This window comes from Bufo bufo, chromosome 6 (assembly GCF_905171765.1).
Source record: "Bufo bufo chromosome 6, aBufBuf1.1, whole genome shotgun sequence".
Classification (NCBI taxonomy): domain Eukaryota; kingdom Metazoa; phylum Chordata; class Amphibia; order Anura; family Bufonidae; genus Bufo; species Bufo bufo.
In genome coordinates, this window is record NC_053394.1 from 347,367,279 (window position 1) to 347,382,886 (window position 15,608).

At 42.6% G+C, this 15,608-nt stretch overlaps 1 protein-coding gene across 1 annotated transcript in view; it reads left to right on the forward strand.

Annotated features, from left to right (window-relative positions):
• The first annotated feature begins 207 nt into the window (after nt 1–207).
• LOC121006009 (protein-glutamine gamma-glutamyltransferase 5-like) overlaps nt 208–15,608 on the forward strand; it is a 48,139-nt gene continuing 32,738 nt past the window's right edge. The window contains exon 1 of the mRNA XM_040438888.1: nt 208–385. Coding sequence (XP_040294822.1) covers nt 376–385 — 10 coding nt within the window. The 5' untranslated portion in view covers nt 208–375. The remainder of the gene's footprint in view (nt 386–15,608) is intronic.

A 15,608-nucleotide genomic window follows, 5' to 3' on the forward strand; every position in this document is an offset into this window, starting at 1 on the left:
AAATGTTATATGTAAACAAAAATCCAAAAAGTAGCAATTTTATAACTTGATGTCATCCTCATATCTTTAAATAGTGTCTAGTCAGACAATGCAGAAGAAAGTGCTCCTCCATGACAGTGATGAAATCATAAAACCCAGTAATCTGTTACCACACCTACTTTTAAGCAAGGTTGGCAAGAAAAAATTTCTTTCAAGTGAGCAAACCAGTTGTGATTTACCAAGTCAGAAAGCCAGCAATGACTCCTGCCGCCCCACCTCGCCTTCCCAGTTTTGTATTCCATCCAGCAGACAACAAAGCCCTCAGTGTCACTTTGTAATCCACCTAGTGGAGGTGCTTCCAGTGCTTCCTGCAGGAGGGAAAAAGACACGAGGAGAATGACACAAGGTAAGTCGCACGTATGTAGGAATAGATCGGACATATCAATGAGGTGGAAGGTCACTTGTAATCAAGGCAAGGTTTGTGGAGCCAAGCAAGTGTTTAATTCATCCACAGGCATAGCTAGAAGGTGTGCAACTGGTGCCTGAGGGAGCCCAAAGGCTTCTCTGCCAGTTTGGAACATACTGGTGTATGGCAGGTGGTGATGGGGAGAAGGGGTGTCAATAAGAGACTTTGTTTTGGGGTCCAGGCACTTTAAATTACGACTGTGTAGGAGTCTATCTATACCTTATATGCTTTGTGTTGGTCTTTTTGTCACATTTTAGTCACTTACTCTTATTATACGGTTAACCTTAGGCTGGGCCTTCATGTGGAATTTTGTTACACATCTGCTTCAGTGTCAGTTACCACATAATTTGCTTGTAGCTCCCCTCCCCCATATCACATGATAGGCACGTGAAAAGTTCATGAAAGTAGAATAGACTTGTGATTTGACATATTCCACTAGAGTGCAACGGTTGTGATACAGAAAATCCGCAAAAATTCCAGCTCCAGCTGCATCAAAAGTTCTTGAAAATTGTATATACTTGCATAATGACTCCTAAGGACTACATCTGTCAAGGACTACATGGCCTGTGGGGCAGTCACTACATGGCATGTGAGAGCTGTAGTCCATAGAAGTGCTGTGCTGTAGTCAATAGAAATACACAAAGGGCCAAACCCTGGATTCTGTGGGGGCTCCTGCCTGGTGTTAGGTGGGATGCCCTTCATGGTGAATGGTTGGCCCATGGATATATTGTGCTGGAGTCAATCACCAGTAGTACAAATATTTTCAACTTCAATGCTGGATTCATCGCTTTATTTCCATAATTTCACGGTCTTACCAAAGTCTCCGTGCATCAGGGAAGTCGACTCAAGGAATAGAGGCAGCAGGTGAGCTGGATATTGTCCACAACAGTAGTACAGATAGCAGCAATAGGAACAGTTCAGTAGTAAGTTACACAGTAGTGCTCTTCCTAATGGCTGTGTATAGGTAGCAACAATAATGGAGGTAATCCTCCCTAAGTCTCTCTTTCTCTTTCACTCTCTCTCTCTCTCTCTAAATATGGTTCTCAGTGCTCACGAATAATCAGAGGCATGCAACACAATTCTTATTTACTGCCTCTGCCATGCCCAGTCTGAGGGTAGCAGGTGCTAGATGGGTTGGCTAGAGCATCTTTGAAGTGTGGAAGGTATCAGAGATAGTAAACTTTTTCCACATCCAGTAAAGTCTTAGTGCCATAATCGAGCGGTACCTCACTGTCTTTCCAAAGAATGATCTCACGATTCTCAACCATAAATGGAATCTGGTCTCTTACTCTCAGAGGTATCATCTCTGTGTTCAGTAGCTTCGCTGATGGTAGAGTCTAAGAGATAGAGCTTCCCTGGATCAGGCCTAGTTCTGTGGAGTTCTCACAGACATGTCCTCTCTTCAGGCTGCAAATTCTGAACTCCCCACCAGGAGGTGGGTCCAGCCCTTTTCCTATCAACTAACTACAAGGCTGCCAGATTTAACTCTATGCTGCTCCTAATCAATCACTAAGAATATGTAGTGCATAGGAAAATAAGGGGGTCATTTATTAAGACCAGCGTTTTAAATGCTGGTCTTAATAACCCTGTGCACTGGAGGTGGATCCGCCGAAGTTATGAAGAGGCATCGGCCATCCACCGCCAGTCTAAATCTACGCCAACTTCCTCGCTGGCTTAAATTTAGACCATTTTCTAAGCCTAAAACAGGCATAGAAAATGCTAAATGAGACGGGTCTGTCTGCCCCTCCCATTCCCCACCACACCCCCTTTTTTAGACCTGGCGTGAGCGGGGAAGTCGCACATTGTACGGCAAATAACCTTCGCGCAGCAATCTATGCCAGAAATACACCACAAATAGGCACATTTCTGTTAGTAAACGACCCCCTAAGTGTTTTAACAACAAATCCTAACTTTCAATTCGGTAGCACTAAATTAACTATTTGCAGTGATCCACTGGATCCCTGCCTATACATATATTTGACTAGTACACAGGGTTCTACTGGTACATGAGGCCTAACTAATCTCATTGTAGGTCGTTTTCTACAAAATGTTGAAAGAAAGCCTGAAAAAATATCCACTTATATGACTTTTTTGCATGCAATGTCTCTGTCCAGAATGGTTTAACCATTGGCATCCATGAAAGGGTGGAAGATAATTATGTAGATCCCCCTAATAAGTGTAAACACAACTTAATAACCTAGTGCGCCTTTCCATATGAAAAGTATGGTGCATAGTACAAACCGGATTCCAAAAAAGTTGGGACACTAAACAAATTGTGAATAAAAACTGAATGCAATGATGTGGAGATGGCAAATGTCAATATTTTATTTGTAATAGAACGTAGATGACAGATCAAACGTTTAATCCGAGTAAATGTATCATTTTAAAGGAAAAATACGTTGATTCCAATTTTCACGGTGTCAACAAATCCCCAAAAAGTTGGGACAAGTAGCAATAAGAGGCTGGAAAAAGTAAATTTGAGCAGCTTGCATGTCTGGAAAGGCACCATCAATGCAGAAAAATATATTCAGGTTCTAGAACAACATATGCTCCCATCCAGACGTCATCTCTTTCAGGGAAGACCCTGCATTTTTCAACAAGATAATGCCAGACCACATTCTGCATCAATCACAACATCATGGCTGCGTAGGAGAAGGATCCGGGTACTGAAATGGCCAGTCTGCAGTCCAGATCTTTCACCTATAGAGAACATTTGGCGCATCATAAAAAGGAAGGTGCAACAAAGAAGGCCCAAGACGATTGAACAGTTAGAGGCCTGTATTAGACAAGAATGGGAGAGCATTCCTATTTCTAAACTTGAGAAACTGGTCTCCTCGGTCCCCAGACGTCTGGTGAGTGTTGTAAGAAGAAGGGGAGATGCCACACAGTGGTGAAAATGGCCTTGTCCCAACTTTTTGGGGAGGATTTGTTGACACCATGAAATTCTGATTCAACATATTTTTCCCTTAAAATGGTACATTTTCTCAGTTTAAACTTTTGTTCCGTGATTTATGTTCTATTCTGAATAAAATATTAGAAGTTGGCACCTCCACATCATTGCATTCAGTTTTTATTCACGATTTGTATAGTGTCCCAACTTTTTTGGAATCCGGTTTGTAATAACACATACGTATGTAACATATATAATGTAGCTAAAATCATGATTCTGATTAATCATTGGTTAGTTTCAAGAATATACTAGTTAGGATGTTCATACAATAAAAAAACTTAAAGGGGTTTTATGATATTAGAAAAACATGGCTTCTATCTTCCAGAGAGGGCCACATCTGGTATTACATAAAAGCCTCATTCACTTGCTGCAATACCAGACACAGCCCCTGAAGAGAGCAGCAATGGTTTTCTTTTAATCTCATGCAATCCCTTTAAACATTTCTGGACAGCAAGACAAATTAAGCTATATAGTATATCCACCATAGCAAGCGCCAGAGGTAACATGGATAGAAGCTACAGTCAGGTCCATAAATATTGGGACATCGACACAATTCTAACATTTTTGGCTCTATACACCACCACAATGGATTTGAAAGGAAACGAACAACATGTGCTTTAACTGCAGACTGTCAGTTTTTATATGAGGATATTTACATCCAAATCAGGTGAACGGTGTAGGAATTACAACAGTTTGCATATGTGCCTCCCACTTGTTAAGGGACCAAAAGTAATGGGACATAATAATAGTCATAAATCAAACTTTCACCTTTTAATACTTGGTTGCAAATCCTTTGCAGTCAATTACAGCCTGAAGTCTGGAACGCATAGACATCACCAGACGCTGGGTTTCATCCTTGGTGATGCTCTGCCAGGCCTCTACTGCAACTGTCTTCAGTTCCTGCTTGTTCTTGGGGCATTTTCCCTTCAGTTTTGTCTTCAGCAAGTGAAATGCATGCTCAATCGGATTCAGGTCAGGTGATTGACTTGGCCATTGCATAACAATCCACTTCTTTCCCTTAAAAAACTCTTTGGTTGCTTTTGCAGTATGCTTTGGGTCATTGTCCATCTGCACTGTGAAGCACCGTCCAATGAATTCTGAAGCATTTGGCTGAATATGAGCAGATAATATTGCCCGAAACACTTCAGAATTCATCCTGCTGCTTTTGTCAGCAGTCACATCATCAATAAATACAAGAGAACCAAATCCATTGGCAGCCATACATGCCCACGCCATGACACTACCACCACCATGCTTCACTGATGAGGTGGTATGCTTAGGATCATGAGCAGTTCCTTTTCTTCTCCATACTCTTCTCTTCCCATCACTCTGGTACAAGTTGATCTTGGTCTCATCTGTCCATAGGATGTTGTTCCAGAACTGTGAAGGCTTTTTTAGATGTCGTTTGGCAAACTCTAATCTGGCCTTCCTGTTTTTGAGGCTCACCAATGGTTTACATCTTGTGGTGAACCCTCTGTATTCACTCTGGTGAAGTCTTCTCTTGATTGTTGACTTTGACACACATACACCTATCTCCTGGAGAGTGTTCTTGATCTGGCTAACTGTTGTGAAGGGTGTTTTCTTCACCAGGGAAAGAATTCTTCGATCATCCACCACAATTGTTTTCCGTGGTCTTCCAGGTCTTTTGGTGTTGCTGAGCTCACCGGTGCATTCCTTCTTTTTCAGAATGTTCCAAACAGTTGTTTTGGCTATGCCTAATGTTTTTGCTATCTCTCTGATGGGTTTGTTGTGTTTTTTCAGCCTAATGATGGCTTGCTTCACTAATAGTGACAGCTCTTTGGATCTCATCTTGAGAGTTGACAGCAACAGATTCCAAATGCAAATAGCACACTTGAAATGAACTCTGGACCTTTTATCTGCTCATTGTAATTGGGATAATGAGGGAATAACACACACCGGGCCATGGAACAGCTGAGAAGCCAATTGTCCCATTACTTTTGGTCCCTTAACAAGTGGGAGGCACATATGCAAACTGTTACAATTCCTACACCGTTCATCTGATTTGGATGTAAATACCCTCAAATTAAAGCTGACAGTCTGCAGTTAAAGCACATCTTGTTCGTTTCATTTAAAATCCATTGTGGTGGTGTATAGAGCCAAAAATGTTAGGATTGTGTCGATGTCCCAATATTTATGGACCTGACTGTAAGGCCTAACAGAACTAGTAATTATCTAGTTTTTAGAGTTCAAAACATAATTAATGTTTGGAAACCTACAAATATTGTAGTTTCTTTTCTGGCGGACAGAAGACACCTCAATGGTGATCTCATCCAGCAAATATTTATAAGCTTCAGAGATGGTTTCACAGCGTACTCTGCGGTGTCACAATACACCATTCTCTACCTTATCACAGCAAATCACAGAATAGTCCAGCACCATTGCCAGCACAAGCTCTATGGAAAAGAACAGAGGTCATAAGTTTACATTTTTTGATATCATATGTGAAACCTGTAGGTAAAGTTTTTTCTAACCTGTTTTTATTTTCTGATACTTTTTTAATTCTATTTCCTGAACGTGATTATGGGGGCTGTCATCTTGCCTGAGCTGTTATTAATAGCAGCCCCCACAATGGAGCTTAGTGGCTTCTATAAGAAAGTTTTCTAGGCATGCTCTATGACCTGTGCAGAGATCAGAAGGGAGTAGATAAGCTGTTATATCACCTATTATGAATGGCAGATCCTGTCAGGCATGGGATTCAGCCGGTTCCCTGTGGTTCTCCAGTTCCGGTTGTTAAAATTACAGCCGCATCGGAGAACCGCGTTACAGGCTGAATGCCGATCCGGTGCTCTGGCGGCAGGCAGCTGGAGATGAGCGCTTCCATAATGGAAGTGGTCATCTTCTTACATTCATCTTTATCGCCGACCTCAGCACAGCGATACAGATAAATGCTGCAGCAGGGAAGAGGAGTTTCCCTTCACTGTTCCTCTGATAGGCTTCAGGCCTATTGCCTGCAGCCTATCAGAGGCCAGCGCAGGTGGCGCGATGATGTCATGGGCGGGAAGAGGACTGCATTGCATCGCTGCCAGCGTGAGGGTAAGTATTAGTGTTATTATTAGTTAGGGGGCGAGGATAACTATGGGGGCACTGTCTAGGGGAATCTTAAACTGGCACATTATTGAGGACACTATGGGGGCATCTTACACTGGCACATTATGGGGGACACTACAGGGAAGGAGAGGGCAGAAATTAGAAGCACTATGGGGGCATCTACTGGGGGCACTAATAAGGGGCATCTTATACTGGCACATTATGGGGGACACTATGGGGGCATCTACTGGGGACACTAAGAAATGCATTAATACTTACACATTATGGGGGCATCTACTGGGGGTACTTGGAAGGGGCATTCATACTGGTGCATTATGGGGAACACTATGGGGGCATCTTATACTGGCACATTATGGGGGAACTATGAGGTTAGGGGGAGAAGACTATGGGGGCATATTATAGAGGCACATTATGGGGTATTAACCCAGCGGTCTGCTGCCCCGAACCACGGGCAAAGGCGCCGGGCTCCCTCTTTCCCTGCCGCCATGTATACCATGCTGACAAGCGCGGGCAGCAGATAGCTTAACTATGGTATCTGTGTTCCATGCCAGAGTTTCCTTCCAGCTGGAGACTTGTACTGGTGTTTGAGCTTGCATAGGTGCGTCTATCTTCACCTATGAAGCAGCACATACACTCCCTATGTCTCACCAGCCTATGGCTTGATTACAGCAGGTATTTAAAGGTGCTTCCTACCACAGGAAGATGCCTGAGCAACCTCATGGTTTTAGGTTGTCTATCTCCAAGTGCTATGGTGTCTCTCTTGTCTGCTTCGCTGTGTACTGGCCCTTGCTTATTGAACTCCTGGACTTTGCCTGTTTGCCGTCTGCCGCTGACCTCGGACTTCGTTTATGAACTTTGCCTGTTTGCCACCTGCCCCTGACCTCAGATCTCCTTTATGGACTTTGTTTACCACCTGCTTCTGACCTCGGACTTCACTTACTGACTTTGATTGATTGTCGCCTGTCCAGACCTGGAACCTCCTGGCCACGCAAGTCCCCTCGGAGTACTCTGACCCCCTGGTTAGCTGTCACTGACTCGGGGACTGCTCTGGAGTAACCCCTGGCAACTACCCTTACGGCCCAAGCCTATCCTCACCATCAGAGGCTCTAGTGAAGACCAGGTAGTGGCTTAGTTAGCTCCAGAGTATACGCAGTCAGTGGCGCAGTGGGTCCACACCCGCTTGCATAACAGGGGGGCAGTATGGGGAAGGAGCACTATGGGGGCATCTGTTTGGGGCACTATATAGGGGCATTTTATACTGGTACATTATGTGGGACACTTTGGGGAAGGGAACAAGAGCAGTATGTAGGGATTTACTGGGGGCATTATATAGGAGTATTTTATACTTTCACACATTATGGGGGCACTATGGGGACATTAGCTAAACTGAGGGCACTAAGAGGGGGAATTTTTTTGTACTGGCACACAGAACGGGAGAATTTTGTACTAGTGCACATTATCAGGGGAGATTTTTTTTTTGTATTGGGACACATTATAAGGGACATTCTTTGTACTGGTGCTTATTTTAAGTGTGCCAGTACTAGTGCTCCCCAAAGTCCTACCAATAGTAATAATTCCCTGCCAGAGTGCACTAAGTAGTAATAATGCCCCTACAGTGCCCCAACAATAATGTCCCCACTGTGACCCAGAAGTAATAATGCTCCCATAGTGCCCATAATAGTAATCATTTCCCCATATTCCCTCAGAAGTAATTAGGGGGCATAATGTTTGCACTATGAGTGTCAGGGACACTATTTGCTTGGCATAGTTATTTTAGAGCAATGCGTGCCAATAATTATTGAAGGGCACTATCTGTGTGATACTAGTATCATCAGGGGGTTTATCTGTTTCTGCTGGATAGTATTGGGGAGCACAGAGGGCACAGTATTGGGGACACTATCTGTGTGGTACTAGTATTTTCAGGTGTACAGTTTCTGTAGTATTGGGGAGCACAGCAGACACAGTATTGTTGGAACTATCTGTGTGATACTAGTATTTTCAGGGGGACTGTTTCTACAGTATAGTATTGGGGAGCACAGAGGGCACAGTATTGGAGGTGGCAGGATGAGGTGTCCAGAAGGTAAGAGGATGATAGAAAAGTAAGAACCTAAGGTGTCTTTTTGTCAAGACGAGAGATGGGTGACAAATAATCATGGGGGTCTGGTCTGAAAGGAGGAGATGAGGAAAGAGAAGGTCTACATCAGAGGAAAAGTCACTGGATGTAAGACGTATATGGTGCTGTATTCTCCTTTACGTTTGATAGCACAGAATATAATGTGTATGCAAATATGTCTTTAGTGCTAGGTACAAAATATGTATAAAATGTATATGGTGTAGGTATAATGTATCTACTGTAAGTGTAGCTTATGTGTAATTTATATACTGTGTGGTGTATTACATATAGGTGTATATGTGATGTATTTATGTGAGTGTAGTGTCTATATAGTCTGTTTATGTATGCATACCTCCCAACCGTCCCGGATCTGGCATAACTACTGTGTGGGGGGCAAAATGGAGACTAGGCAGGATTTTTTTATTTTTGGGAAATGTGGAGATAAACATTGGGTAGAGTTAAAGGTGTAGCCTAGCGTTTGTAGGAGACTGTAAGGGGGAAATAGAGGATTTGTTTATAGTAGACTCAGATCTGTGTATGTGTGCTGCTCTCTGCAGAGTGGCATTGGGGGGGGTAGCTCTGCCCTAGCTCCCCCCAATACCTCTGCTTTAGGTACACCCCCATTAGTGCCACGGCTCCAGATGCCCCCACTCTAAATGCACCACTAATATTGCCTCTTCCCCAGTAACCCCTGGTCCAGGATCCCCACTATTATCCTGCCTTAGGTGACCGTAATGCCTCTGTTTCAGTTATGAGCCTCCGTTTGTGCCCTTTGCTCACGTTGCTCCTCTAGCACCTTTGCTTGGGCTTTGTTAAAGGTTATGACCTGCAAAGGGGGTTGGACTTATGACTGAAAAATTCTGCACAGTGCGTCATATTCTCCAGTATTGACACTTATGGTTTACATGGCGGTAGTGATGATATTCGTTTTTACAGGGATCACTGCTGTCATGTAAAGAGATATTGGTGGTGGATAGGTGGTGGATTTAAAGGGGTTGTCAAGGTTTTCCAGTTATCCTCTCCACATCATAGGGCATAATTATATGATTAGTGTGGTCCGATTCTGCAACCCCCACTGATACCAGGAACGGGTCCTGTTCCCACTTTTTGATGGTGTGGCAGGCCAAACATATGCCCTGCTGCTCCATTTATTCCCTTTGCGACCACTGGAAATAGCCAGCGCTGTACTCTGCCATCTCCAGTGACCCCATAGAGAATGGATGGAGAGGCAGGGCATATGCTCAACCTGCCACTCAGTCAAGAAGGGGGATTAGTGGGGGCTCCAGCATTCAGACCCCCACTGTTCACTTAGTTATCCCCGATCCTGTGAATAAAGGATAACTAGAAAAGTGGACACAGATCCTTTAACAGGTGAGCATTCCTATTTTAGTTTGACACATATTTTGGGCCAGATTTTTTTTTTTTATTATTATTATTTTTTCACTCAAAGAAAACCTTTAATGATAGGGAATGTGAAAAGGTCCAACAGCTATGACATGACAGGTGATAAGTGTCTGATTAATGGGGGTCTGACTGCTGGGACCCCCATGATCAAGGAAACGTGGTCTTAAGACCCTTGTGTACATAGATTGGTGGTAATGTAATTGAATGTTTCAGGACCCCTTTTTTCATGATCAGTGGGTGTTCCAGCAGTCAGACCCCAGCAATCTGATATTTATCACCTATCCTGTAGATAGGCAATAGGTCATTATGGTAGGACAGCCTTTTTAATTATAATGTAGATTATGTACAATATGAGGAGGTGGATATGGACAATAACAATACATTAGTAAGTGCCTTGTATTAACTTTTTCTACATGATAAATGCCAATTGCTGAAGTGAGACAACCCCTTGGACCCCTTTAAGTGTGCTACACTTAATAGGGTTAGGCATAAATGTCTTGGTGTGTGCATTGCTTGTTTCCTATGTGTGATTGGTCTGTGCTATATATGATCTATGTATCAGTGGTGTATGTGCAGTATGTGACATATGCATCAGTGGCATGGGAGCCATGTATACGTTTCTTGTGTGCCACATGTGTTCAATGAGTGATTGGTGTGCGCTGCATGTGTCTTGTTTCTGACTGACTTAAGTGCAGAATATCCATATACTGTATAGTGGATATAAAAAGTCTACACACCCCTGTTAAAATGTCAGGTTTTTGTGATGTAAAAAAAATGAGACAAAGATAAATCATTTCAGAACTTTTTCCACCTTTAATGTGACCTATAAACTGTACAACTCAATTGAAAAACAAACTGAAATCTTTTAGGTGGAGGGAAGAAAACAAAAAAACTAAAATAGTGTGGTTGCATAAGTGTGCACATCCTCTTATAACTGGGGATGTAGCTGTGTTCAGAATTAAGCAATCACATTCAAAATCATGTTAAATAGGAGTCAACATACACCTGCCATCATTTAAAGTGCCTCTGATTAACCCCAAATAAAGTTCCGCTGCTCTAGTTGATCTTTCCTGAAATTTTCTTAGTCGCATTCCACAGCAAAAGGTCCACAGAGAGCTTCCAAAATATCAGATGGATCTTATTGGTAAAAGGTATCAGTCAGGAGAAGGGTACAAAAGAATTTCCAAGGCATTAGATATACCATGGAACACAGTGAAGACAGTCATCATCAAGTGGAGAAAATATGACACAACAGTGACATTAACAAAAACTGGACGTCCCTCCAAAATTGATGAAAAGATGAGAAGAAAACTGGTCTGGGATTCTACCAAGAGGCCCACAGCAACATTAAAGGAGCTGCAGGAATATCTGGCAAGTACTGGCTGTGTGGTACATGTGACAACAATCTCCCGTATTCTTCATATGTCTGGGCTATGGGGTAGAGTGGCAAGACCAAAGCCTTTTCTTACGAAGAAAAACATCCAAGCCAGGCTACATTTTGCAAAAACACATCTGAAGTCTCCCAAAAGCATGTGGGAAAAGGTGTTATGGTCTGATGAAACCAAGGTTGAACTTTTTGGCCATAATTCCAAAAGATATGTTTGGCACAAAAACAACACTGCACATCATCAAAAGAACACCATACTCACAGTGAAGCATGGTGGTGGCAGCATCATGCTTTGGGGCTGTTTTTCTTCAGAACTGGGGCCTTAGTTAAGCTAGAGGGAATTATGAACAGTTCCAAATACCAGTCAATATTGGCGCAAAACCTTCAGGCTTCTGCTAGAAAGCTGAACATGAAGAGGAACTTCATCTTTCAGCATGACAACGACCCAAAGTTTTAGAATGGCCCAGCCAGAGCCCAGACCTCAATCCGATTGAAAATCTGTGGGGTGATCTGAAGAGGGCTGTGCACAGGAGATGCCATCGCAATCTGACAGATTTGGAGTGTTTTTGCAAAGAAGAGTGGGCAAATCTTGCCAAGTCAAAATGTGCCATGCTGATAGACTCATACCCAAAAAGATTGAGTGCTGTAATAAAATCTAAAGATGCTTCAACAAAGAATTAGTTTAAGGGTGTGCACACTTATGCAACCATATTATTTTATTTTTATATTTTTTCTTCCCTCTACCTAAAAGATTTCAGTTTGTTTTTCAATTGAGTTGTACAGTTTATAGATTTTATTTACAATTGGTCACTAGGACCATAGATGTCCCTGATTAACACGTGTTACTAAATCTAAAATTTAACATTTATTATTCATCTTTAAAAATGTTTAGAACTCTACTATTAAAATAATCAGTTATGCCTGCTTAATATGTATCAATTGTACCAGTGAGTCTGATTGCTAAGTGAATCCTCTAGAGGGCGCTTATCATTTATGGCTGTTAGGTCTCTCTTGCTTTTTATTACGGCATCACAGTATTCAATTAGTGCGCTCTGTTATTAGCACAGTGCGCTACTTTTCAACAGCATTTGCCCTCATAGGATGCACTATTTCTACTTGTCTTCCTATCAGACCACTCTCTAAGCTTAGCATAGACTGGCTAAAACACGCTATCTGCCCCCCGACATGTTTCGCCAAGCACTTGGCGTCTTCAGGGGTTGAAGACCGTTGGATGTTTTGCAGTCTGCAAATTGCGGATCAGCAAAACATGGATACTGGGTGTGTGCATTCCACATTATGCGGAACACAACAGCCGACCTCTAATAGAACAGTCCTATCCTTGTCTGTAATGCCGACAATAATAGGACATGTTCTATAATTTTGCAGAACGGACATACATACACGGAATACACACAGAGTCTTTTTTTTTTTTTTTTTGCGGCCCCATTGAAGTGAAGTGAACGGTTTTCACGAATAATGGGGAGGGAAGGGACACCAGAATACCAACAGAAAGGGAAAGACAAAGAACCAGGCCTTAAGGCTAGTGAGAGGGAAATGGTCACCTCCTAGGAAACCCCTAAACCTGGCCCTAACTCTTGTCAGTATGTATAGACCCTAAAGATGGAAAAATACATATGCCGGAACCTAAACCCTAGGAGCCCTGAAATGACCTAGAGGTAGTGACAGGGATTAAGACTACTGGTTCCTTCCCAGGTGAACGAACCAGCATCTCTCTGAGGCCTAGAAACAACAAGCACAAGGGAACAACCAAATACAAAGAGCAGTACAACTTATCTTATAGAAAATGGATGAGCAGGAACACAGGAAAGATCCACACACCAACTCTTCCAAATCCAAGCAGAGAATATCAACTGCATGGAATGAAGTGTGAGACCAAACTAAATAGGGAAGAAGTGATGACCACAAGCTGCACCTGACAAGAGGTGTGGTCATTACCAAACAACTGAGAATCAAGAGACTGTCGGTTAACCTCACATGCGGTTAGTCTCTCAGATCTTCTAACCTCTGTCACAGGAGGTACCATGACAACGGTACAGGCATGGAAAAAAGTTAGTGCGCAGGAGCCCTATGGTGGGCCCCCAGAATCAGTTACACTGGTGGGCCCTAAGTAGCCCAGTTCGACACAGTGTGTGTGTCATGTATATATGGTGTATTTTTGTGTATGTGCGTTGCATATATATAGTGTATATATATGTAAATATGTTGTGACGCCGCATGTCCGCTGTTGAGTAGGGAATCTGTCTATATATATATAGAGGTGATATCTGTCATTCTAATCCTGTCTGTGATAAAGAGATGACTGCTGAAATGTGACCTGTACAGACAAAGAAGTGGTGCCTATTATTAGACTTAGACGGTCTGTGGCTCAGTAGTCCAGGTGGCATTTTGATCCTAGGACTAGCGACCGATGGTCTGTGGCTCAGCATCCTTATCTCAGCATCTTCTTCTGGCCACTTATGCAGTCTGGTATGAGTCTATTCTTCTAAGCACTAATCCCTAACTGCAGAAAAATAGGTGCTCTGACTGCTCTCCTTATATACAGTTTCTAGCTGAACTAGAAACTTCTAGTGGGAGGGGTGGAGAAACTCAGCCCAAACAAATACAATGTTACAATTCTCATCTCTCATAGACTTGCTGTAGAACTTAAATGATACTCATGGCAATGACTCAGCAGTTTTTCCAGAGAAAAACAAATCTTCAGGCATAATAAGATAGCTAAACCAGACATTCAAAAAGTCAGTCTGTCTGGTTCTAGTGGTAAACAAGTCTGGATTTTCCCCTCTAAAAACGTACTCTTCTTGAAACCTTATGGTAGCTGTGAAACATTACCACCTTCTTATTATTAGCTAGAAAGTCCCAAAAGTCTCTCAGTGTTTGTTAACCTTTTCCACATTGTTGTGCAAATACAGTGCAAATGAACAGGATTTATATCACAACATACATATAAAATGTAATTACACTTTATTAAACAGTATAAGCCAGTGCAAGTTAACCCTTTCAAGTGAAATAAAATAAGGAGTTGATGACTTTACATAGGGGAAACAGGCAAATGTCCACACTTCAAAATATCCCTGCCCCAGGGCACTAAACATACTGAGGTGGAAGATTAAGAATAACCACCAAAAATTCTTTAAAAATATGTTTAACATAATAGATTGATTTAAACAATAGGTCTTTTTCTGTCACAGTCCCTCAGGTGACTGATGTCAGGAAATTTAGGCGATTGGCTTAGCGTGAAGGAATCTAACAGTCTCCTTTATTTCTCTTGATTCAGTGTTGATAGGGTTAATGACCATTTCCCTTTTCTCAGCTGTTGCTCAGTGGTCATCACTTCTACCCTTTATAGTCGGACCCCACCCTTCTGACTATGCAGTAGATAGCTTCTTTTGGGTTTGGCTAAGCTGGTGTGAGTTTGACTCTGGTGTTGCTGCTCGTCCATCTCTACAGAAGTTAAGTGTCGCATTTGTTTGTGTTTGTTATATTCCCTGTTGTTTTTATCTGGCCCTGAGATAGAGACTTCCATTCGTCAATCTGGGGAGGAATGGGTTGTCCCTGGTCCTAACCTTTTCCAGGGCCTTTTAGGGATATAAAGGCCTAGGTATCCTGCATATGAATATTTATACCTTCAAGGTCTATTCATATTGATAGATAGTTATGGCCCAGATTAGGGTTGTCTAGTAGGTGACCTGTTTCTTCCCTAGTTTCAAGGCCCAGTTATTGTTCCCCTTTCCTCCTGTGTTCAGTGTGGAGTTTCCCCCCACACTGATCGTGACATTTTCAGATGACACATCCCCTTTAACTACAATGATTTCCATCAATAGCTTCCCATTACTAGTAGCCTGGTAGATCACTGAAAGATTTTCTGGAGAGCTACTCTAGACCTAGCAACTCTTTTTCATCATATTAAGGCCTCCTGCACACGAACGTATTTTTTTGCGGTCCGCAAAAACGGGTCCCGTTTTTCCGTGATCCGTGACCGTTTTTTCGTCCGTGGGTCTTCCTTGATTTTTGGAGGATCCACGGACATGAAAAAAAAGTCGTTTTGGTGTCCGCCTGGCCGTGCGGAGCCAAACGGATCCGTCCTGAATTACAATGCAAGTCAATGGGGACGGATCCGTTTGACGTTGACACAATATGGTGCCATTTCAAACGGATCCGTCCCCATTGACTTTCAATGTAAAGTCTGGAGTCCCTTTTATACCATCGGATCGGAGTTTTC